Source organism: Melanostigma gelatinosum (genome assembly GCF_949748355.1).
Source record: "Melanostigma gelatinosum genome assembly, chromosome: 8".
NCBI lineage: Eukaryota > Metazoa > Chordata > Actinopteri > Perciformes > Zoarcidae > Melanostigma > Melanostigma gelatinosum.
In genome coordinates, this window is record NC_136641.1 from 24317975 (window position 1) to 24343580 (window position 25606).

Consider the following 25606-nt stretch of genomic DNA (forward strand, 5'->3'; position numbering starts at 1 on the left):
GCAATAAAAAGTCTGTCACTCCTCACGTTTTATATTTGAATTTTGTATTGATTTGTCCAATTTCCTTTTCTCTTCACATAAAGAGAAAGGAAAAACATTTGCGCTTGTTGAAAATTATTTTCTACAGTTTAATGGTGCATCATAAATCATAGGACAAGAAGGAAATCAGTGACAGGGAGAAACTCCTGAAGGATTTTACACATCAGAGTCTGTTTGCAGGTCTTTTGGAGCACTACTCCACACGTGGAAATAGTTGTATGAAGTATTTTATGACTACATAAAAGTAGTTTGAGGCTGAAGACTACACGTTTGAAAATGAACAAATATCTGAGGATGTTGAGTTAGAAGGACGTGAGTTCACCAGACCTCTGTAGTCCGCTCCTCATCGCTGCTTGAGGCTAGCAGGCTACGCTCTAATCTCAAACAGCACTGTTGGTGGTCAGGTTGCATTGTGGGTAATGTAGGCACCAGGTTTCGACGAAGAAAAAAGGCACAAAATAAAAATGACACTCTGGTTCTGCTGCATCGATTTTGATACTGAACAAAAGAACAGTCCATTGTCTGACAATCTTTTAGCTAATTGGTGTAATACTAATGTATAAATACTCATGGATTCACTGTATTGAAACCCACAGCAGTGATTAAAACAACCCTTATAATGTAAGATGGGAGATAAATCCTCATTCTTGTATATCCAGAGGGATGCTGGACGGTTTCATCTGGTTCCTCCCAGTTTACAATAAAATCCTCCAAACATCTCAAGTTCCCTCCGTAGCTTTCACAGCACTAATTACATGTGCTAAATGTGTTGCATCCCAGTTTCATGTTGTCACTCATGCACGCTGGAGTGCTCCAGCGAGGCGTGAAACCGAGCTTTTGACTGTGGATGTTGAGGTTCATCCTATTTCAGTGTTCCACTCCAGTTAATGGGGTTGAGGCCCAGCAGCTCTCTCTGCTTCAGGGTCTCCTGGGAGCGCGTTAGTGCTCTGTCCCTCCAGCTCTGCTCCATTAGCTGCAAAACACACAGGAGAAGAACCTCAACCACTCCCTCCTGTAACCTGAGAGCATCCAGTTAAACCGCATTACATGGACCCCATTGTGAGGGAGATGAACACACAAGCGGTTGATAATGTGGGACTTCACCCTCTTGTTCTCGTCCCTGTAAGCCGTCATTGCTTTGCTGTGTTGGATCCTCAGCGCTCTCTCACCGGACAGGGCGAGGCGGTCCACTTCCCGCAGATACTCTGCTTCCTTCACGTTGCCGGCCAGCTGCAGCTTCAGTGCTACATGTTTCTCTTCCATCTGCCTCTTTAACTGCTCACGCATCTCCTTCCTTGCAGGAAAGAGTGTTCTTTGTCACCAATTAACGTTAAGTGATGCAGTGTGTAATGCAATCCCCCATTCAGGTGAAGTGTTTATTGCTTTACCTGTACTCCTCTCTCTCACTGCTGGTTCCATAAAAAGGTTTTCTCCACACTTGATGATACCTGACACAGAAGTTAGGGACTTCAATCACAGCTCACCGAAGTGAAGATGGCATCAGTGACCTCTAAGTTAGTGAGATATCCGTCAGATGGGCCTCACCTGTGGTACTCTCCTCTGCATGAGTATTGACCTCTGGTGGTTGTGAACAGCTGGCGTCTCCAGACTGACGGTGCGTTTATCGACCAACGGTGGATGCAAAGGGTTCAGTCTTGGGATACTCTAGAGAGCAGATGCATGGGAGTATTTTTTGTTGTTTTTACCACAAATAAACAATCGTCCTCATTACACAATAGGACAGTCAGACAATGGATGAAGTGTCAATGACTCTGCTTACCCGACGGCTCGTCCACAGCCGAGCAGAGTCTGAGATGCTGGGAAATGTCACGGGGGTGACCGCCAGGCTGCGACTCTGCCGGACAGGAAGTGTGTTGTGAGGAATCCACGCTGGTGTGGAAGCTCTGGAGATGGCTGCTGTGGTGATGGAGATCGAGATGAATCACAGCACATGTTTAAGATATTAGTCACTCTAAAAAAAAGACCCAAAAAGGAGGTGTTTTCTTACGTAGTCTCATTTTGAAGTTCAAGCCGTTTTTTTCCGTTCGTCTCGGTGGAATGAAACTTTCCAAAGTGTCAAATCATGAACGATTTAATTATCTCCTTAAAGTTGCAATTAAGATTTCTAATTAATCACCGAATGTAAATATAGCAAATGACTGTGCCGGCACTAGTTGGACGTTAACCTGTGACATGCCTGTGCGTTCACGGAGTGTTTTGCGGTGGCAACAGTTGCCTTGGGAATGAGGTTATATACACGTGTAAAGACATGAGACGAGATGAATCATCCACTCATGAATCATTTCAACTTTTAAACCACTTAAAATATTTTATTACACATTACACATAAAAACAGTTTAGAAGGAAGAATATTACTGCATAATTCTAAAGGGATTCAGGTTTGACGTATCAAGGTCATCATAATACTAAAGTAACGTGTATTTATGTGATCCTCATGCTTTGTGTTTCAGATTCCAAGTGTTTCGTGGTTCTCCCACAGCCAGGCGTGGTATTTGTTCAACATGTGGTCTTCGGGTTTCACCTTTGACGTAAAAAAAAAAAAAAGCGTTAAAATATGGTGTGATATGGTATTCATGGGCATTACAAAACTAATGCAATCCAGAACAGACTCGCCTCTCTCCACTCTCCCACGCAGAAGATCCTGTAGGAGTCGTTGCCGTACTTCCCGATACCGTACAGCTCGATGGGGTAACGCCACTCTTTACTGAGGTACTCATCTACACAGGAGAGAAAAAGGGGATTGTGAGGTTTTTCTGGCTGATCATATCGCTTCATATATTACGTCACGTGTTAAAGACGAGCACGTTCACCTGAGAAGCGTACGAGTGTTTTGGCCCTCAGCTCATACAGGCCGAGTGGCTTCATTAGGTCAGAGAGCGGCTTCCAGTCGGCCTCGCGGGTCACCTCTGCAGACGGGTAACGCTCAAAGAACTGCCACAGCACCGGGATGGCCATCTTGCCTGCATTGTTGAAAATGCCAGACTTGAGTGCCGTTTGGTACAACACTGTTGCAACGCAAAGTGTGTATGTATGGATCTTACTGACCGCTGGTCTTGTTCAGGAAGATGGTGGCCACCAGGAGCCTCCAGGCGTCGTGGAAAAGGGTTTCCTGTACGAGGTTGTAGGGCGAGCGGGGCGGCGTCCACTTCCTTAAGGCCTTCCTCCTGGGTGGGCTCAGGCCTGTGTACAGACGGTGGACATGTCTCCTTAATGTTTAAGGTATGCTTTATGTCTCACGTACACACGAGCGTTCGCTTTGCTTCTTGTTTTAATTTTAAACGTTACCGTCTCTGCAGAGTTTCCTGCTGAAATAAGGGCTTATTTTCCGTTTGTCTTCCACGCTCTTGGACTCTAGGCAGACAGGAAACAGTATCATTTTAAAAACACACATATCGTCATCAAGGAGATCACATGATCACACCAGTGGCAGGTAGACCCGCCCCTCCCCCCTCAGGTGCAATCACTTCACCTTAATGAGAAGCTGTAGATGCTGCTTTGCTATCTTTCTGCTTTTGACTGCAGACATGTTTGTCCTGTAAGTGAATTTCCTTATGTAATATTTGATTTACTTTTTTTTGCATATCATTTCTGCTGAGATGTTTGATTTAATGTTTTTAATATTACTGTCTCTTTCCAGACCGAAATCTATAAATAAATGAGAATAAAATAAAACTGCTCTGCGAGTCTCTCACACACACTGAGCCTCGATTTAGAATCTAATTTTAAAAATGTATTATTTAAACAAAAAAAGAAACTCCGCCACAGAGCAGAATTATAAATGAGGAAATTAAAATATTTATGTGCATGAACCCAAACACCTTACAAATAAAGTAGAGATGAATGTTAAGTGGCTCGGTTGGTGAATGTTTAGGATACTTGGTAATTCAACTGTAAAGTGATGAGATCCAGACATTTTTTGGTCGCATCTGAAGTTAGGCAACTATTAGAACATGGGAACTGGATATATCCAGTAATAATATACATTTCTTCTTGCCTCCCTCTTTATCGAACATATCTCCGCCCCCCCTTTTCTTTAATTAGGTTCTTTGTGTGACTTTGGTTTCTTTGAATTTTCATTTATTCATGACTGGGAGTGACAAAGAAACCAGAAGGCAGCTGGGTAAAGAAAAACTAACATGTTAAAATGTGAAATTGTAGTGATTGTGCTGCACTCTATGAGATCATTCAATGAAAGTAAGTTTTAAGAAAATAGAGTAGATCCAGAGAAAAGTGGAGACCATGCTTACTATTCTGGGAATCCCTCACTGGCATGCAGCTCCCACCAGCTCCCTCCTCCTCCTCCTCCTCTTCCTCCTCCTCCTCCTGATGACTGTTGCCGTCGGCCTCCGGGTTAGAATTCGTCTCGTTGTCGCCTTTGCTGTGAACCTGCGTCTCCTCTCCGCCTCGCTCATCCTCGCCCTCGTTCTCGCTCTCAGTGGCAGGTTCAATGTTCAGCGTCGGGACAGGAGGCCTCGAGTCGGTCTCCTCGTCCTCGTCAGCGACTGCAGTGTTTTGTTGGTCACTGGAAGGAGCCAGTCTGAGCAGCTTCTCCCTCAGCTGACCCGCCCTCTGAGGAGTCTCCCGCAGTCTGACATCATCCTCTGTAGCTGAAGGTGCAGCTTGTGTGCAACTCTTTGCTTCTCCGTCTTTAGCATCACCTCCGAGACAGGAAGAGGCTCTCTTCGAGTTATTTGGAGGTGAATCCTCTGTTGTCTCCTGCTGTCCATCTGCGCGTCTTTTCTTTCTTCTCCTGCGCTTCCCTTTGGAGGAGAGTACCTGCGAAGGGCTGACGACGTCGTCCTTGGATGCTGTGAAGTCAAAGAGCTTTATGTCTAAGCTCCCTTCTCCATCTTTTAGGAGGAAAGCATGCAGGGATGCTCTGGAGCGGAACCTCTGGCCTCGGGGACTTTGCACAACCGAGAGAGAAACAAAATCAATCAGACACTGAATCTGCAAAAGCACTTGGTCATGATGGAAGGTATGATTACAAGACAACAATGAGTCACCTTGTAATGTAGATGTCCATTTTGCCCGCCGTCTTGCCTGCTTTCCGCTGCCGAACCTCTCTGATCCAGCCGAGGGGCAATGAGGAAGCACGCCACGAGTCGTCATCCTCACATTTGTGACTTTGGTTGTTTGTGTCGCTGGTTTCCAGCCTGACATCGCAGCTAGTGTGCATTTTGAGAAGTGTGCTGTTGAAGCTCACTGCCTTCAAATCATCATCCAGAAGCTGACTTTTGCCTCCCACATCAGCAGCTATCCCTGGTTCTTTACCTGGAAATGAATATCATTACATTGTTGTTGTTGTTGTTGTTGTTGTTGTTGTGGTGAAAGTGATGACATCCATTCACAATAAAGTGCAACAAAAAGTAGGCAAGTAAACATATCATGGGTCAAACTTTACAGCAGATGTTGACATAAGCAGCAATAATATCCTAAATCCATTGTCATTGTTTATGTTCATGTATATTCTTTGACATATATTTATATTGTACACAGTAGTGAAATGTTTATGCTTAGTTTCTCTGTTCTACTTTGTTGTCTTTGATGTCCTTGTTTTTATATTTTTTCATTGTTTGTTTGTATATTCTATGTATGTACGTTGAGAGCAATGTTTATTGCCAATAAAGCTGATTGTGATTCTGATCTAACTTTACAGCAGATGTTGACATGATGGGCAACAATTCAAATAAAGAGTTGTAAGGAGTACTAACCTCGCACTCCTTCGTTTCTCACAGGAGTGCAGACCACAGATGATATGGTGCAGACTCGTGTGTGTGCTCCATCGATGTGTTGTTTGTTGTCTTCCCGGATATGTTCTGATGTCAACACTGGAGCCAGCGAGCCAGCAGCTGTGTCTCTGCTGCAGGAAGTAGCGAGCAGATCCGAGTCTGCGCAGTGAGAACGAATCATGAAAACGGAGCTTAGTACGAAAACCCGAGTAACAACCACAACCTGTTGATACAAACCCCACCGGTACCGGTTTGTTGTTTAAAAAACCGGTGGAGATGAGAGCCGTTCTAGCGTGGAAAGAAACTATTCGTGAACAATGGTGAGAGTCTGTCCGACCCGGGGCCCGATGCTGGGACGCAACGCTAGGTGGTTAGCAACGGCGGTTGCTATGTAAACTAGTGATAGCAGGCTAACGTTAGCCAGCATTAGCTAAATGTCAGATACTAAAGCTGGTTATGATTATTCTGTCTTATTTGTCGTGCAGAATATTTGCTCTACCAATAGTGTCGCATGTCATCTTTGTTACGATACAATGTTAAGCTGAAGCTAACGTAAAGCTAGCTAGTTAGTTGGTTGTTGCTGAAGCTAACGTACATCTTTGCTTGCTGTTAATGACGTAACGTTACATTTCCATGGAAACAACCCTTAGCTTGGATTGTAGATGAACTATCTGACCACAATACAGCAGATTTATTACTTAACAGGAAATATTTATTTGGCCATACTGGTATTTTCAGGGTAAACGAGAACCGTTACACTCATTTTTTATTATTATTGACTAACCTGTCCTTTTTAAATGTATCTGTGAACCAGTTGCTTCTGAAAAAAACCTCATAGCTGTTAAGCTGACAGATAAAATAATGAAGAAAATAATAATCACTTTATTTATATAACACCTTTTAAAAACGGAGTTTACAAAGTGCTTTGACAGACAAAGCAGCAAAAGCAAGACAATAAAATAACAAAGCTCAGTGAGACAGTTGATACAATACGAATAGAGAAATGCATCAATAAAATTATACATATACATAGTAAAATTATTGAGTAAAATCAACAAATAAAACAGAAAAGCTCAACTTCTTCAAATGTTTAGTTTTGTCTGATCAAAGGTCCAAAATCCAGAGAGATGCATCCGAAGATATTCAGTTTACAATTATTAAAGAAACTGAGTAAAGCAGGAAAATCCTCTAATTTGAGAAGCTGGACCTCATGAATATTCATCATGTTAACCTTAATATGACTTCGTCGATGAGTGAGAATCCATTATTTCTTCTTGCAGTGTTTATGACCTTGCCTTCAAGCCAGATGGCACCCAGCTCATCATCGCTGCAGGGCTCCGTGTCCTCGTAAGTCTTTCCTGCTTTCTAAAGGCATATCTAAAGAATACATGCGTTATTATTACATCTCATGTATTCAACTTCCGTTGCAGGTTTATGACGTAGCCGATGGAGCCATTATCCAGCCTTTAAAAGGACACAAAGACATCGTGTACTGCGTGGCCTATGCTAAAGATGGTACTCAAGTGGCTTTCCATTCGTACACGACATTCCCCTTTATCAGTCATTGTTATCATACGAACTATATTCTTCTGCAGGTAAAAGGTTTGCCTCGGGGTCAGCTGACAAAAGCATCATCATCTGGACTTCTAAACTGGAGGGTATTTTGAGATACACGTAAGTGTCTCTTATATTCATCCCTCTACATGTATTTAGTGTATTACCTCATCTCTCTTTTCCTTTGTTTTTTCTGTAGTCACAATGACTCTATCCAGTGCATTGCCTACAACCCTGTCACTCACCAACTTGCCTCCTGTTCTTCTGGTGACTTTGGTAAGTGCACCATGAGTTTGAGTCCGTCCTGCACTTTAAGATCTTGTGCATAATAAACTATGAACCTATGAATATTTTCAAAATGAGAAATTGTCCCCATGGACATCTGAGTATATCTTTTCTTTACATTCTTAGGTCTCTGGTCCCCGGAGCAAAAATCTGTGAACAAACATAAAGTGAGCAGCAAAATAACATGTTGTGGGTAAGTGAGGTTTGTAGTTCTAACTGTCTGCAACATCGGTGCGCTTTAAATGCGACACGTTTATGTTGACGGTTTTCATTTGGTTGAAGGTGGACAAACGACGGGCAGTACCTCGCCCTCGGCATGATGAACGGAGTGGTGAGCATTCGGAACAAGAACGGAGAGGAGAAGGTGAAGATCGAGCGTCCAGGAGGCTCCTCTTCTCCTGTCTGGTCCATAGCCTGGAACCCCTCCAAGTTAGTCTTCATTCATGATTGCAGCATACAACGAAATAAAGAAAATAACATCTTTATCTTCACCACTTTATGTGATTTAATGCCCCACACACACACTTAAGATCTTAAGAACTGATGTGCAATTGAGTGTACTATGCATTTTAAGTGAATAGCTTGTGTGGGGCCAGCAGGTGGCAGCGGTCAACCAGCGAGTTTGATGCCTCGGATCCGCTGACCATGTTCTTTGACGCCCCCTACAGTCTAAGCCAGGAGCACAGCTGTAGCCATAACAGAGGACTGCTGAACAGGTTAATTGAGAGAGAAGGGCACACAGGAAGATGGAGATTAGCAGGAGGGAGGTTAAACAGGGCATTTATTTAACAATGTTATTTAACAAGGATAGTCCCATTGAGAATTGAAAATCTCTCTTCCAACGGAGACATATAACAGGGAGGTCTGAGCTTGAGGTCAGCCAGTGAATAGTCTCTTCTGCTGCTAGGGATTTGATGCCTTGCTCATTAACGCTTCCACAGGGTGAACTCTGCTCAGCACACAGGCTTGCGTGGCAACGATAAAAACAAATGCAAAGTCACGATAAGCAAATTCAACATCAGCATACAAACATGGTAAAGCTAAAAATCTGTCAGAGGAAAGGGCTGGACCATTCGTCCCCTAGTTGAAGGGTGCTTTTATTAACACAGTCATCATAACCTAAACAACCAAAGCCCCACTAGCACAGTATGTTGACAGGACGGCTTATGGCTGAAGTAATTTCCGTTGTATTTTCACAGGGACGAGCACAATGACATTCTGGCTGTGGCAGACTGGGGTCAGAAGCTGTCCTTCTATCAGCTCAGTGGAAAGCAGGTGAGCACCACAGGTCTATGTACGTCATATGCCTAACACGGTGACTTGGCAAGTGCACATAAGCATACGCAAAATACATGGTATTGGGAACACTTAACTGAGTTTAAGAGCAGCATTTCCTGTTGTAATAAGACTGTCAGGCTCTATTGGAACCATAACAGTACATTGGAAGTGATCCTGCTATGCTATAATTGCCCCCTCACTGTCCCCCTTTCCTCCTGAATTCCCTGTGGGCATTACCGTAATTATAGACAAATATGCACTGTTCATTACTCTGCCGTTGGCTCTCATATTGTCATTGGCCTATTTATTTAAGTGAACATTCTGTTTTGATTACAACACCAGGAATTGTTTGCAACGAAAGAAGAGAACTGAGTGAGGAGGAACAGATGCACAGAGTTGAGAGGGATTGATACGTTGTGCATATTGTCTTTGAACATTAATACAATAGAGGTTGTTAAAACCGGAGGAGAAACTTTTATGTCTATCGTTTCATCAAACACGCAGAGGGATGGTTGGATGTACTCTTTGATGTGCGTCGGCCCAGACTGTGGGAGGTGTTGGCCCGAGCCCCCGGCCAATAAATATGAGCAATGATACGTTTGTTCTTCGGTTAATGTCCTCCTCTTTTTTTGTCTCTGTCAGATTGGAAAAGACAGGACTCTCACCTATGACCCTTGTTGCGTCAGCTACTTCTCTAAGGGCCAGTATATAGTCATGGGGGGCTCCGATAAACAGGCGTCCCTCTACACTAAAGACGGCGTGCGGCTCGGCGCCATTGGAGAGCAGAACGCCTGGGTGTGGACGTGCCGGGTTAAGCCTGACTCCAACTTTGTGGTGGGTCTGGAGAAATGATCATTACCCTTAAATAACAGTGCATGTCAGAGTGAGAAGGGAGGTGAGCAAATGTAATGCAAAACAGTGATGAAGCTCAGACCTTCTATTCAGAGTGTCGGTCTGCGTTTGGTACCTTTTCTTGATCTGATTTAGCTACACAGATATTAATTTCATTTAACACCTTAGCAACTTTTTTTTTTCCACTTTCACTATATTTAGCTGAAAGTGATGGGTTATACAGGAGAGAAATGGCTGCTGGCAGATTCTCTCGGTTCTCCTGTGTAGATGCTTTAGCAACAGGAACATTTTCCCACTCGTTCGGTCTTTTCTTAGAGGTGTTAATAGGATGTACTGCTACATTGTTATCTCTTCTCTTTAGGTGTTGGCCTGCCAGGATGGGACCATCGCCTGCTACCAACTTATCTTCAGTACAGTTCACGGCCTCTACAAGGATCGCTACGCTTATAGGGACAGCATGACTGATGTCATTGTCCAGCACCTCATCACTGAACAAAAAGGTGCACTTTTGCTTTCGCTCCAGGATATTGAGTTCATCATAGAGGACCTGTTGTGATGCATCGGCTAAGATAAATAACACTTAAAATGTCCTCTCTCTCCCTTCATTTCCTTCTTTCCCAAGTACGGATAAAGTGCCGCGAGCTGGTGAAGAAGATCGCCATCTACAGAAACCGCCTGGCGATCCAGCTGCCCGAGAAGATCCTCATCTATGAGCTCTACTCGGACGACTCCTCGGACATGCACTACCGGATCAAGGAGAAGATTTGCAGGAAGTTTGAATGTAACCTGCTGGTGGTCTGTTCCCAGCACATCATCCTGTGTCAGGTCAGAGGAGACATGGTTGCGCGGTGGAATGCTCATAAAAACAAACCATTCAAAACACTCATTTCAATTTGATTACTTAAAATGTCTCGCTCGCTTCTTCTGGAGCCTGTTTGTGTTTTTGGGGTCTTTCCTCGCGTAATGAGACAGTTTTTCTTATTATGCTTCTCAGACTACATTCTGCTGAGCTGAAGTGTCTCTGCGGTTCTTTGTATGACACTAATGCACACTTGACAGATTGCGCATGAGGCTGTAGAGACATTTGAGAACTATTAACATGATGGAAGCAGAGTGAGTCTGTGTTCTGCCCAAACAGCCCAGTGAAGAATGATAATATCACGCAATTGCTGGTTTCCCAGATGTTTCTGCCTAGTTTGCAGAATGCGCCAGCTGTGCATGTGCTCTGCAGCCTCCGTCTCTCTCTCTCTCTCTCTCTCTCTCTCTCTCCCCTTCTCAACCGTCTTCAAACTGCATAGAGCGAGACTGGAGGGGAAGGACCACAGTCTGTTGAACCAGTGGGTGTCTCTTGGGGTTCCTCTCTGCTTCTTGTCTCTGTCTGTTTGACAGAGGCTGGTAAGGAGGAGGAGCAGCCATGACACTCAGGTTATTTCCTTTTGTGTGAGGCAGAGGTGCTGCAGATCTCTCTCGAACAGGCGGGCCTGTGTTTCATGCCTCAGACAGCTTTTATAGTATATATATGGGCTGTGCTTTGTGCACGGCTGTGTCAAATCAAATCATTGTTTATCTTCATTGCATTGCTTTCTGCCGCTGAGCCACACTTTGCAATCTTTAAAACAACAACCTGCTAAGAATTGTTCGGCATTACTGAGTATGTTTAAATAAGGTACAGGGCGTGATTATCGGACTGAAATAATAAAAATAAACTCAATCATTTGGTCGTACTTAACAAGTCAGTGTTCCGTGTGTTGAATGTAATTGTGGTCTCACCTTTCCCGCTCTGCTCTCGCAGGAGAAGAGGCTCCAGTGTCTGTCCTTCACCAGCGTCAAGGAAAAAGAATGGGTGATGGAGTCTCTAATTCGCTACATCAAAGTGATTGGTGGTTCGCCGGGCAGAGAGGGCCTATTAGTAGGCCTAAAGAATGGTGCTGTGAGTATCTTGGGAAAATACAGCCCCACATTAAGTAACCTTAAATGACTCCCATGCTCACAAGCCAGTGCTCTGGGAATCCAAACATAAAAGGAAGGTCTTTCTCCTCGGAGGAAGGTTTCCATCTCTGCTCTGCTTGTCGTGGTTTTGTTTCGTGACGTAGATCCTGAAGATATTTGTCGACAACCTGTTTCCCATCACGATGCTGAAGCTGTCGACCTCGGTGCGCTGCCTGGACATGAGCGCCTCCCGCAATAAGCTGGCTGTGGTGGACGAGCACAACACTCTGCTGGTCTACGACATCAACAGCAAAGAGCTGCTTTTTCAGGTCAGCGGGCCGGTGGAGAGGGTTAAGGGGGGCCGCTGGAGGAACGAGGTGCAGTGGGATGGGATAAAATAGAAACATGTATGTGTAATAATTAGCATTAGGCATATAGACTCATGTACTCCTGTCTGGTCCGTGTCCCACAGTCACCTCGAGACCGACCCTCCCTCACCTGCCTCCTCTCTCCTTGCTCTCCCTGTAGGAGCCTAATGCGAACAGCGTGGCCTGGAACACCCAGTGTGAGGACATGCTGTGCTTCTCTGGCAACGGCTACCTCAACATCAAGGCCAGCAACTTTCCCGTTCACCAGCAGAAGATGCAGGGCTTCATGGTCGGCTACAACGGCTCTAAGATCTTCTGTCTCCACGTCTATTCCATGTCGGCTGTGGAGGTGCCTCAGGTGTGTAGCGTGTTGTCGGCCCGCCTTGGTCTGGAGGCGCTGACACAAGGATCTAATGGATCTTAAATATCATGGTATTTGTTTGTACTACAAAGACAAATATGACTGTCATGGATTGCTACAGTTATTGACATAAGTGTGTGGGTGAATATGTGTTGTCTTCCTATTTATTGATTAGTTTGCTGCTGCTTGTCATGCTTTTTGACGGCGTTGTTGCTCTGCTCAGTCGGCGCCGATGTACCAGTACCTGGAGAGGAAGATGTATAAGGAGGCCTACCAGATCGCCTGTCTAGGCGTGACGGACAGTGACTGGAGGGATTTAGCCACAGATGCCCTGGAGGGACTCGACTTTGACACCGCCAAGAAGGCCAGTCACACACACACACACACACACACATCATTCAGTGCCATCGACCTGCTCATTCTACTGCTTTATCTTCCCAGAATCATAAAAGCGTACAAATAGCAGCAACTACCTCCAAATGCGGTGGCAGTACCTTGCTGTTACTCTTTGCCTTACTCTTAGACTTCATGTCCTCTGCAGACTCTTCGGTAGATGTTCACATATATAAGGCAGGATTTTAATGAAGCTGGTACCGCAAAAAGAAAAACACATAACAAACTGTGAATAATCTCGTCTTCCCAATTTACAGGCCTTCATTAGAATCAGAGACCTGCGCTACCTGGAGCTCATCAATAGCATCGAGGTAATACTTACTCTTAAGAAAGGGAAAAGAAAACTTAAATATTGTGTAAAGCCAAGCTTTTTTTTTTCCTTTTTTTTCTCTTCGATTTCTGCTCCAACCAGAGTCGACGTCATAATGTTTAGAGGAGGCGGAGGGGATGCCGGGTCAATCACAATTATTAATGGTCGTCATACCTTTAATTGCAAGGCTTTTGCCCTGAGCTACACTTAAAAACCTCTTGAGCAAGGGAGGAACCTGTATGACCTCCTCGGGCCCAGTATACACAAAGCAAATCATGTACACACACACACACACACACACACACACACACACACACACACACACACACACACACACACACACACATTCCTCGTCAATATGCATGCAGAGCAAAGAGAAGTCTTTTTTCAGCTTTGTGCCTGGAGAAAGTTTCTGCTGCTCTCTCTTTTGAAAAGGGAAAATATTCTCCTGTAAAAGCATCTTTGTTCAGTCGTATGAAATAAATGTTGATTGTATTATATTAACATTTTATTTGTTCTGTTTTTTCGTTGTGATTGATGGGGTAAGAGTTTAGTGCTCGCTCAGAGGCGACGCTGATTGCATCCTGCAAGCCAAAAGTTTTTAGTGCCTTCTTTGTTTTTGTGTTTGACTCATTGTGTGTGTGTGTGTGACTGTGTACATGCATGTGAGTGTTTATCTCTGCACACATGCCAGTGTTTGTGCTGACTGATTTGCAGGAGAGGAAGAAGCGGGGCGAGAACGACAATGAGCTGTTCCTGGCAGACGTCTATGCCTACCAGGGGAAATTCCACGAGGCAGCCAAGCTCTACACACGCACCGGCCACCAATCCAGAGCCCTGAGCATGTACACTGACCTGCGCATGTTTGAGTACGCCAAGGTGATTGAATCATCGATTGACAAAAACACACGCGCGCCTGCACAACAAACCTTTGAATCAGTATGGAGAGAGCGACCTGGAAAGCGCTGCATGTTTTCGGGGTTGTAGAACATGTGTTTTTCCTCATTATGTGCAGTTAAGCCAAGTTGGGGCCCTGCACTGTGTTCAAACAGCCCCCCCCCCCCACTCCCTTTACCGTCTGTCTTTCATCTCCTCATATATCACTGGAATCTCCACATATATCATCTGATCAGTGCACACACACACACACACACACCGTGCAGACATAGCCGTGTACTCCACATGGGTAACTTACACACACAGTTAAGAGTTGGAAATGGAGCACAAAGGGAGAGAAATAAGACGAGCGTCTGCTTTTCACATGATCACTTTGATGAGGTCAGTTGGAGTTGAGGCAAAATAAATTCCTGCTTTATTGTGTTTACGGTACATGCGGGGACGGGCACTTTGATCGTCGAGCTCTACATTCACGACACCGCTATGACTCGCTCATGTATATCTGTGTGCGTGTATCAGATTGTATGCGTGTTTGATGTGGCTGTTGTATATTTATGTGGCCGTGTGGCCATCTGGTCCTACAGGCTGTTTGTTTTAGGTAGGATGGACACCGGAGGGCTAGCCGCCTGCTGTTTGTGTTACTCTCTTCCTCCTGTCTCGGCCTCGACCTACGTGGTTCTGGCTGTCTGAACTGGACTCCTCCTGCGGCCTGATATCAGACCGAATGTCAACTCGTTAAAGAAGCAAAAACAGGACTAGCCTACGATGTCAGGGGCGGTATTGAGAAGACATGCCACGAAATGGCATATAAATATGTTGATAAAGGGAGTCGTATCAAATTCAAGTGTTACTCGGCAGCCCAAACGCAAATACGACGCCATTGAGTGAACGATTCGGAGATGTCGGGGTAGTTCTCCCATACAGACCCGCCGTCTATTCTGTGACCGTGATACGGAAAAAGAAGATCTGCCACAGTCTCGACCCGGCATCTCGTAGCAGACAGAAGTAAATAACACATTTGAGTTAAAGCAGAGTTCTGTTCGGTACTTCGTTTGAGAACGGCCTCGATATCAGCGTCACTCTCCTTCCACATGACAGTCCTTGCTTATAACCAGTGCTAATGAGGATTTCCTAGTTATCCATTGGTATCTTAATACATTTGTAACTGTGTGGGTCTTTTTCGCAGGATTTCGTTGGAGCGACAGACCCAAAGAGCTCTCGGATCCTGATGACCAAGCAGGCAGACTGGGCTAAGAGCAGCAAGGAGCCGCGGGCAGCAGCGGCGATGTACCTGTCAGCAGGAGAACATCTCAAAGCCATAGACATCATCGGGGAACACGGCTGGGAAGACATGTAGGTGCCCGGCACTGTATGAAACAATCCTTTACACGCAAGATACACTCTTCTTCCGGTTTAACCTTTTCCAAACCGTCTTTTTAGATTTGTGTGCATGATTTCCCCACATCTTCAAATGTCAGCTAGAATACATCTTTGAATATTCTAAATGATCACTTTCTCTAGTTAATAACTGAACAAAAGAAGTTAATATGATTTAGAAATGTTCACACTTTTCACTCTATCTAAAAGGTGATTCTTTCTAGGTATCTGCAGTCCAGACTTTCATTGAATACTCTTAACATTAGTGGAATAATAATCACGTTTTAGTTATTTAGCAGCTTTTAAAACAAATCAAATGCTCAAAGTGCTTTACGACTGATGGACGAGGCGAAAATAATCTGAAAATGGAGAGATGAAGAGACTGATGCGCACCAAATGAAATGAAGGGAAAAATTGATAAATACAAAAATAAAACAGAATAAATTGATTGTGTTGAAACTGTAAAGAAAGAAGTAAATGAGCTGTAATAAAATAAGTGTAAATACTATAACCATAGCATAAAAACACATACGACACTATCAAATCAGACTTAATAATAAGCAATAGTAATAAAAAACATAAAATGATTAAATATAATAAAGCCAGACTGAATAAATTGGTTCAAAAATAGAATCAGGATCTGAGGAGCCGCACTGGTTCATAAACTAAGAGGTTAGTCGGATGCAAGGCCATGTAGAGCCTCATGAACGAATACAGGAACTTCAAAATCAATACGGTAAACCGGTGTAAAGATTTTAAAATCTCTAAAAGCTTGGGAAACAAAACAAAGCCACATTTGAACCCAGATGTTGATTCAAATTCAGATTCCTGAGTTGATGTGTTGAAGTGTTATTGTTACTTGAGTTGGATGGTTGAGCCTCGCTGTGCAGAATGTTGCATTTTATTTTAAGGCCGTTCTTTCACATTCATCTGCGGAAGGGAGAAACTTCTCTGTGCTCACCTTGAATCATTTTGCTGTGACATCACAACTAGTTTGGAAGCCAAACTAACAAAAGAGTTTTTCAATGAAGGAGAAATAGTTGATGAAATTTAAAGGAGGCCACTTAACTTTTTGGGTTCATCAGAATAATTCAACCCCCCCCCCCCCCCATTCCTCTCCCCTCTTAATCCAGGCTCATCGACATCGCTCGAAAGTTGGACAAGGCTGAACGCGAACCGCTGGCGAAGTGTGCGCTCCACTTCAAGAGGCTGAAGCACCACGGCTACGCCTCAGAGACTTATTCCAAGATGGGGGACCTGCAGGCCCTCGTGCAGCTGCATGTGGAAACCTGGCACTGGGAAGAGGTCTGACACACTTAATGCACACAGAAGGCACACCTGCTCCGCTCATCACGGCTTATATATAGAATGTACCGAGACGATCGCATAAATGTAATGTGAACCACATAGGGCCGCGCTAAATAAACTGCTGTGGCACTCAGAGAACCCATATCATAAACCGCTCGATGCGCACGGACAGAAGAGCATATTGTATTTGTTCAACTAACCACGGCTCAATGAGAACAATAAGAATACATCTGCCTGATATCCTGCACTGACAAACCACACACACACACCCGCTAATCATCCAGCTTTTGGATTTCTCTGAATCCATGCCCGCATGATGATTACTGAGTGAGGAGCACAAAAGACGCTCTGCCGCACTGAAAGAGCAGCAGCTTAAGGCTCCATTCTGCTTCCAATCAAATTCCTCCATCAGGGCGGATCATGCTGCTCAGACAAGAATAAAATGTCGCCTTTCTTTAATCCATCTGCCGTCTTAAATCGAGTTAAAGGCGTTACAGAGATGCACATTGGCGATTTGCATGCTGAGACGAGAAGAGCCAAAAACAGAACATCAAATCACGATCACATGCTTCTGCTGTGGTGTGTGAGGAGGGCTTCCTGGATATTTATTTGATCCTCAGAGAGAAGGAAAAAAAGAAAAGGGAGGGAGGCAGAGGTTGAGGGGACTATTGGGCTTTATGTGCCTCACTGGGGGAGGTGGACACCAAGACGGGACGGAGCACAGACTGACTTACATGGGCCATATGGATGCTATTCACTGCTCCCACTCTTCTCTCCAACAAAGTAGTTCTTTAAATGGCTTTGGGCTCACAGGCCTTGGAGACACACACACACACACTTTCGCTCTTTTACTGTCTGTTATGACTGGTGTGTGTGTCTTGGCTCAGGCTTTACCACAGGACATTCAGATTAATCAGTCACTGTGACGGGCAAATGTGTGTCCACAGCTCACTCCAACAGCTCTTATATATCCTGTCATTCAAAAAAAAGTGCAAGAGCCGCATTTGTAGTTCTAATTGAGCGTGAAATCAATTTAGCTCCTAAGCTGAACTCGTTAATAATGCCGCGTTGCGATGTTGTGACTGGAAGTACCGGTAATATGTGTGTCTTTGAATGATGCGTGTGGTAACAGTAGTTCAGTCTGACGCTGTCCGCTTCATATTACAGTCAACGTGTCGCAAATGCCGCGTTAGCTACAACTCTCTGCTTTTGCTCTCGCCTGTCCGTTTCTCAGGCCTTCTCGCTGGTGGAGAAGCACCCCCAGTTCAGAAATGACGTCTTTGTGCCTTACGCCCAGTGGCTGGCGGAGAACGACCGCTTTGAGGAGGCGCAAAAAGGTGAGTTTGCGTCGCCTGCGGGGCTCCACTTTCCCCTTTTCAGTCAGCCTATTAGGGATTCTACACTGTTAAGAATGTACGTTTCATTAAAGTCCACAGCACATGTTTACACATGGAAGCGATGAAGTCTGGCCAGCTCTGGACGCAGAGATTCTCCGTGTTCACTGTAAAACATGATCCTCTCTGCTGGAGCCGAGCAGCACAGAGCCGAGCTGCCTGTTAGCTGAATGACATGCATGCATGCCTCTAATCACCAGTCCTACAAGCGGCTCTGATGATGATTACCAACTGTAACCATAGTTATAATCAGCTCATAGATTTATAATTATGATCCCAGCAGGCGTATTTCCTCTTGTACATGATCTTCCTCTGCCTGCCTCCACAGTGAGCTCATGACTGAAGAGGCCTCATGGTGTTGGACTTTGCTTACGGTCATGCGTTTTGCTGATTGTGTGTATTTTAGTGACGCAGTATTGTGTTACTCAATTAACTGTAATTGAGTCTCAGGATTCCAGTCTGTCTCCCGTCCACGACGCTGGTACTTCTCAATAACAGCTTACAGCACTAAAGGCTGAATTACATATTTTGGGGGCTTGAAGCTAAAATGTGGTTCTCGACCTCCGGGGCTCCGTCCAGAGATTTTATTGGCTCTGCTGCATTTTTTATCATCACCTAAAGGCTTTCTCACTATTTGCTCATTGCAGACGTCTTCAGTTTGAAGATATCTTTTAATAGTCGTCATATTTCTGTTTCATTCATTCACATCTTTTGCAAAAACTGCATATTGGATCGCTACATATTGATCGAATAAGCAAATGCACTTTAAATAAAAAGGATACCATTCTGCGAACCTCCATCTACATAATGTTACGAACATGACCTGCTTTCTGTTATGGGCCTACACATCGAAAATATGTGTGTGTGTGTGTGTGTGTGTGTGTGTGCGTGGGGTACTTCCTCACAATAACCAACAGCAGATGAATGTGGTTTGTATCCCGTTGGGTAGACTGATAAATATTTGCCACTAATATGTCCTGACCCCCACTGTGGTTGCAGGAGCAGGGTCACTGGTGGGGGGGGGGGTCGCTAATTACCCTCCGATGGGAACATGAAGAATAGTGCTCGTGCTTATTAGGGCTTTACAGTCTAAGTGCTGTGTTTGATATTCAGGAGCAACCTCCCTGTTTGGAAAAGGCTGATGTTAGTTATTACATACAGAAAACGTAGTCTTTTATTCATTAAGTGTAAATTTCTCGTAGTGGTGTGTGTGTGTGTGTGTGTGTGTGTGGTACGTGTGGATAGCTACAGTAAAGTTCTGTCGTAAAATAATCCGATTGCATCAAAAATCACAGCTAATCTCGAGTGATTCTTTCCAGATGTGACTGTAGACAGAATCTATTAGAAGTGTGCATCAGACATTGTGACCTACACTTTCATAAACACACATGATTGCTATTGTTCTTTATATTATTCATATGATAGAATAAAGATTAAACCCAAAACCAGTTCATGGAAGCTATGTTGTTTACGTTTAAAATCTTTGCCGAAGCCAAACGGGACACGAGAGGCACCATTGCTGAACATCTTAACAAAAAGAAAAAGAGCACTTCATACTCAAACTGAAACGTCATTTAGGAAACTAAGTTGTCATAATACTTTCTTCGTGTTTGGTTGTGAAATAACATCTGGGAAGCACAGGGCAAAAACACACAACAATGACAACTTGGCACCAAAGGCGTGGCCCCAGAGATCCATCCGTGAAGAAGGATGTTTTAGATTGGCTCCTGAAATATCAGCTGTGCCTCAAGGGGCACATCATAAACAATCCATCAATCACCACTTCTGTCTTTCTGTCTTTCTTTCTTTCACTCCGCAGCATTTCACAAGGCCGGCCGACAGAACGAAGCCGTTAAAGTCCTGGAGCAGCTTACCCACAATGCAGTGGTGGAGAACAGGTTCAACGATGCAGGCTACTATTACTGGATGCTGTCTATGCAGTGTCTGGACATCGCCAGAGGTGAGAGCCATCTTCACTGCAGTTTTTTTACTGTAATGCTAAATGCATTTGTTTCCTCTTGGTCCGTCTCTGTGTGTTTGTCCGGAGCAGAAAGCGAAGACCAGAAGGACGAAATGCTGAAGAAGTTTGAGCGTTTTCAGCATCTTGCAGAGTTCTACCACGTCTATCGCTCCATTCAGCGCTACACGGTGAGAACGCGAGACTTTGTCAGCCCTAATCTTTCAAAGCCAGACCAGACAAAAGTCTGCGGAAGGGGGGGGGGGGGTAGGAGGCAGGAGGCAGCCATGTGATTGGCTGTCAGATTGAAAGCTCTGGAAACAGTACCTGCTATGTGGTTCAGGTTTCTGTTTGGGCACAAACACATTCATGTTCCACATTTAGAATTTAATTTTTTTGGAACATGGAAGGCCACTGACAGCCCACTGCGTTTCTGCCCATTTTCGAACTTTTGTGCTCACATTTCTTGAGACCGCTGTGGCTTTGACAAGGACGAGGTCTGGCTCTGCAAGATTATGTCAATCCCCCCCCAAAAAAGAGAAAGGGACTTAGGGTAAAGGACAAATAGAAAATGTGCACAGTGGTTGTTGGGTAAGGCGAACAAAAGAGCGCTGAGGATGTTCAGTTCAGGTTGAGACCATTGAGCTTCTCAAGAACCTCCATTATTAAACGTTTTTGCAAATTTCTCATAAAAGTTGAGATGATGAACACATAGCTGATCATAGCTATAGATACGCCCTTCATGCAACAGTCAAAGTGGTTCACTTCCTGAAACCTCCCTGATCCTTATCAGCGTGGTAACCAGCTGCTTGATTGATCATGATGACTACTTCACCAGTGGTCTTCTCCAAGCCCCCCCACAGCCCTAACCCACTTACAAACAAGCAATCTGTGGTTGTGAGCACTCAATGGGCAACCTGGCCTGTGTCAGCGTCCTCAGTTTGTTGTTTCAGCTCTCTGCCCGGCTTAGAGAGGCACATCGCTGTGATCCAGACCAGAGCAGGAACCCTCGATACCTCACCGTAACTCTCCCAGGCAGGCACTAATGATTTGACTTCAGGATAAAGTGCGGTTAACGATTGCTCTTGCCTTTACACCCGGGTGTATAAAGCACGGCAGAGACAAGCACCCGGGTGTCCGTAGCCGACGATGCTGTGTCTATCTGTAGCCTACGAGATGTATATGTTTCCTAAACCCAACCAAACTGTGACTGAAAACTGAAAATAATGATGAAAGAATGTGTAAAAATAGGTTCCTCACAGGACTCAAATACCAATCTCCTGGATTAAAGACCTAAAGTTGATCCATTCACCAACCACAACCTGTTCCCTAGACCTGCTTTGCTGCTCTACGTACTACCAATGTTACTGTTACTACCGTTTCTAACAGCTAACTGTTGCTAAGTTAAGTAGCATATTCATCTTGGCCAGGTGTAAATCGCCGAATAGTTGCTGTGTGACTCTTCTCACCCGGGTGCAGATGGACACAACTAATGAAGCAGAAATGGAGCTTTTCGGGGGAAAAAAAACTGTAAACCACCCAAATGTTAGTCGAGACTAATATTTCAATCCTTTCTTTCGATCTGTTTTTTTATCTCCAGGATGAGCCCTTCAGTTCCCACATGCCAGAGACGCTCTTCAACATCTGCAGATTCCTTCTGAACAACCTCACCAAGGACATACCGCCAGGCATCTCTAAAGTGTATCCTTCCACTTGAGAAAGTAGTCCTTCCGAAAAATATCAAGCAAATATATTTTTAGAAGAAAGTAGTGTGGGGAAGAACAGACATGCCACTCTGAAATCCAGACTGGCTGAGATGGTGATGATAATGTGTCGGGGGGGGGGTTGACGCCACTGCGGAAACCACGCTGCTGCTGAGAGAAAGAAAAGGGGGGATGATGGGAAAGGAGGAGGATATGCCAAGTGGCACATTCTCGAAACAAATGCTGTGATTAGTGAACGGATACACACACTACACAATGGGCTTTAATTTGAAATAATACACACACTCACACAAAGCCACACAGACAAAATCCATGCAGTTACACACACACACAGAGAGTTGCGTAAGAGGAAGGAAAGCCCAGCCTTTGAGGAGGAAATCGGGCTGAGCAGCCTGGATCCTGTGTGGCCGAACTGAGGTGTTCCAAAAAACGTTGAATTTAGATTTGATCGAGTTCTGCGGGGATGCGTTGGACTCTATTTGATCAATAAAACACAATGTCACAGAAAAGCCGCACCGAACAAGTTTCACAACAGGAGGACGTGCATTTATCAACAGATCTGGGTGTGTGGGTGGAGCTGGTGAGTCGCTGAGTGGTGTTACGTTTTAGGTGATGGAGGAGTGCCAGCGTAGAGCGGCTGCAGCTGCAACTCATTGACCTGTCATTGCTGCTCTCAGAGCAGCTCTCTTAGCAATCCGTCTACATATAAATACAAATAAGCAACGACTCCCTCAACTCGAAACATGCACACACACACACACACACACACACACACACACACACACAAGGTATTACTTCCAAGGCATTCAGCCAATGTTGCTGGCTCAGCATGTCTCTTGTTCTACTCACTAAGTTGTAGAAATGAGGGAAGATGCAGTTATGTCTATTTATAAATGCACGCAAGTGTAACTGTTTCCACATAGAAAAACAACTTGTTTTGAATTAGATATCTAGAAGTCGGCATTCCGCTCCAGCTGCTCCTCTTGCGTGAGATATCCTTCACCTTTATTATCAGCAACACCTTGTATGCGTTGGCCAAGCAGAGTCGAAGGCTGGGTGCGTATAAACTCGCCAGGTATTCCTACGAGAAACTCCAGGAGCTGCACGTTCCCTCTCGCTTCCAGGAGTCCGTCGAGCTGGGCAGCCTCAACATCCGCTCCAAACCGTTTCACGACAGCGAGGTGTGTTGAAGGTGCTGGATGTATACGTGTTGACTTACTCTGAAACATCGCTCATGAATACTCTCTGATCATTCAAGCTTGCCGTGTGTTTACTGCAGGACCTGATTGAGGGCATGATGTGCTACCGCTGCTCCACCAACAACCCCCTGCTGAACAACCAGGGGAGCGTGTGCATCAACTGCAGGCAGCCTTTCATCTACTCGGCCTCCTCATATGGTCAGTGACACGCCAACGCATGGGTGCACGGTGTATTCGCCAGAGGGAGGAGTCCTTCTTTTGTAACGTGGCGTGTCTTGCTTGTGTGCAGAGGTGTTGCCTCTGGTGCAGTTCTACCTGGAGGAGGGCGTAAGTGACGAGGAGGCCGTGTCTCTGATTGACTTGGAAGTTCCCCACACGGATCAGAGGGATGCGCGCTGGCAGGATATGGACAACGGCGGTATCCTTTGATCAGCTAGACGATGTCCCTCCATGTGTTCATATGCGGTAACAGATGACTCGCATGCTCTGTATGAATTATTAACTCCCCGCTCTGCTGGTCCTGAGAGGCTGCATCCCTGCCCTCACACGTCTCTTGGAAGCGAGGGCACGTGACTCGCCTCCGCCTTGTGACAGCTCTAAGAAGCTGTTTAGTCTGCGTTGGCCTCGATTCTGTGCTGGTGGGGTAAGCTGTCAGAGCTAAGTCATCTCAGCTCTTGAGCTAATAGGGTTAGCGAGGCTCTCCTGTCTCATCTTAATGACACTAACCCTCCACAGCCCTAGTGCAGGGATTAACCTGCATTAGCCGACAGACACTCAAGGGCGCTGAGGTCTGCTCTGTTCTTCCAGAGCCACCATGTGACTGACAGGCACGACTGATCGGCATTTTGAACATTCATCCTTAGAATAGTCTCTGAGGGATCATTTCATATAGTTTGTTTTCCCCCCCGTCTTGAAAATACATAACAGAAAACACACAACAGATAAAATGTTGTTGAAATGTGTGCGCTGTTCGTTCTTAACACCAGATGCAGAGCTGCAGACTTTGAGGATGGATGACGGTTTGGATGACGCAGAGGAAGACCCATTTACAGCCAAAATGAGCTTCGAGGTAAGGCGGGGCGATGAGGCGATTTAATATTCCGCCAACTGGGCTGACCAGCTGGAGAGGGTGAAAGGACGGGGGTCCGTAATGTGTCCGTGTGTGCGTCCAAACAGCAGGGGGGCTCCACCTTTGTCCCCGTCCAGGTGAGTCGCCTGGTGCTGCGCTCCATGAGCAGGAGGGACGTCCTGATCAAACGCTGGCCCAGGCCACTCAAATGGGAATACTTCCGCTCCCTGCTGCCCGACGTGAGCATCACCATGTGCCCCACCTGCTTCAAGGTACAGCGTTCATAACACACACGGCCACCACGGCCTGGTGTGGACCGCAGACAAAGCTTTGCTTTCATGTTGCTCCACACAGCATTTGGGTTCAGGTCTGTTTATTCTGGGCCGTTCTGATGCTCTTATCTTTGTGTTTCCTCGTAGATGTTTCACAGTGAGGATTATGAGCTCCTGGTGCTTCAGCACAACTGCTGTCCTTATTGTCGCAGACCCATCGACGAACAGAACTGATCTATTTAAAACGAGAGAGAACATTTCCATTTTGGTCCTTTCCTCTTCGTCCTTTTTGTCATTATTCTTTTGTATTGTAATATATTTGTCGCTGTGATGTACACGGACATCTGTTTATCTTCCGGTTAATGCGAATGCGTTGCTTTTCCTCGAGCTCCGTCTTAAGATCAGCTCTTTGTCCTCCGAGGATGACAGAAGTAATACCTGTAGTGTGTGTGTGTGTGTGTGTGTGTGTGTGTGTGTGTGTGTGTGTGTGTGTGTGTGTGTGTCGGTCATTCGTATGGTGTAACAAAAAGTGCACCATCAGCCAATCAACCCAATTGGGTTGTTAAGCTCAGATTACCTTGACCGGTCACTGATTACATCATCAGTTTAAGAGGAACACGGCTGAACAATGTAAAACAATTACTCTAGAAATCATTTTATTTGAAAGACTATTTCAACCTATAAAACATGTATTTGCTGTGTAGAGGACAAGATGCTTATGAGCTGAAGCTGTTCTGTATGTTTTATAACAGTACGGGACACGGCATCTGATTTGGTCATAAATATGTATTTTTGATATTGTTACAAAGGGAAAAAAACAACCTTTTCAATAAAATATTTTGGTACTTTTTATTGCAGAGGCTTTTCATAACGATGTTGCAAAGACGGTAATATGAACTTCCTATTCTTTCAGACTGAACGACAGGTTTTATGTGCGAGAGAGTGCACGCTATGAGCAGCGTGCCCCACTGACTCTGATTACTCTAAAGGCTGAGTTGAGCTCTGCATTATGCAGCGGTTAGGGATTACGCTTTCACGGATGCAAATAAGAAATTTAATTTGTCGTTGGTCCACTCAAAAAAAAAAAGAAAACGTTCGCTTCCGTCTTTGCGTTCGCTCCCACTCTCATCTCATTGTGATGATGCATCGATGCGCGTGGCAGTAATGATGGGGTTTGGGTAGCCCGGGCTGTAACCCCCTCACCTTGAGAATGCTTCACATCCCGCATAGCTATTTCTGGAGTTGTCTCCTGTAATGCTTTGTGTGAGAGAGGGAGACGGAGTGTCT

The 25606-nt window shown here is 45.0% G+C and overlaps 2 protein-coding genes across 3 annotated transcripts; one reads left to right on the top strand and one right to left on the bottom strand.

Annotated features, from left to right (window-relative positions):
• Nucleotides 1-2418: 2418 nt before the first annotated feature.
• On the bottom strand, nucleotides 2419-5884 carry mbd4 (methyl-CpG binding domain protein 4). The gene is made up of 8 exons (XM_079272852.1): nucleotides 5775-5884; nucleotides 5067-5334; nucleotides 4308-4966; nucleotides 3346-3411; nucleotides 3106-3240; nucleotides 2871-3020; nucleotides 2674-2777; nucleotides 2419-2581 (listed from the first exon to the last, which is right to left on the bottom strand). Exons 2-8 carry the CDS (start codon nucleotides 5237-5239, stop codon nucleotides 2507-2509), a joined length of 1362 nt encoding a protein of 453 aa, XP_079128978.1. The 5' UTR covers nucleotides 5240-5334; nucleotides 5775-5884; the 3' UTR covers nucleotides 2419-2506.
• Nucleotides 5885-5972: 88 nt separating this feature from the next.
• ift122 (intraflagellar transport 122 homolog (Chlamydomonas)) lies at nucleotides 5973-25117 on the top strand. Of its 2 annotated transcripts, XM_079274190.1 has the most exons (29): nucleotides 5973-6112; nucleotides 7073-7139; nucleotides 7223-7307; nucleotides 7388-7466; nucleotides 7546-7622; nucleotides 7758-7824; nucleotides 7914-8060; nucleotides 8831-8906; nucleotides 9552-9743; nucleotides 10123-10261; nucleotides 10384-10586; nucleotides 11554-11691; nucleotides 11855-12019; nucleotides 12219-12416; nucleotides 12643-12783; nucleotides 13070-13123; nucleotides 13840-14001; nucleotides 15206-15372; nucleotides 16530-16701; nucleotides 17939-18041; nucleotides 19918-20058; nucleotides 20149-20246; nucleotides 21656-21756; nucleotides 22795-22960; nucleotides 23059-23176; nucleotides 23268-23396; nucleotides 23971-24047; nucleotides 24155-24319; nucleotides 24467-25117. In XM_079274190.1, the coding sequence occupies exons 1-29, from the start codon at nucleotides 6069-6071 to the stop codon at nucleotides 24551-24553; spliced, it is 3558 nt and encodes a 1185-aa protein (XP_079130316.1). In that variant the 5' UTR covers nucleotides 5973-6068; the 3' UTR covers nucleotides 24554-25117. The 2 variants fall into 2 exon arrangements, 1 of the variants encoding a protein (XP_079130316.1); XR_013772205.1 differs by lacking the exons at nucleotides 5973-6112; nucleotides 7073-7139; nucleotides 7223-7307; nucleotides 7388-7466 and having other exon boundaries at nucleotides 7541-7622; nucleotides 24467-24814; nucleotides 24850-25117.
• Nucleotides 25118-25606: the final 489 nt, after the last annotated feature.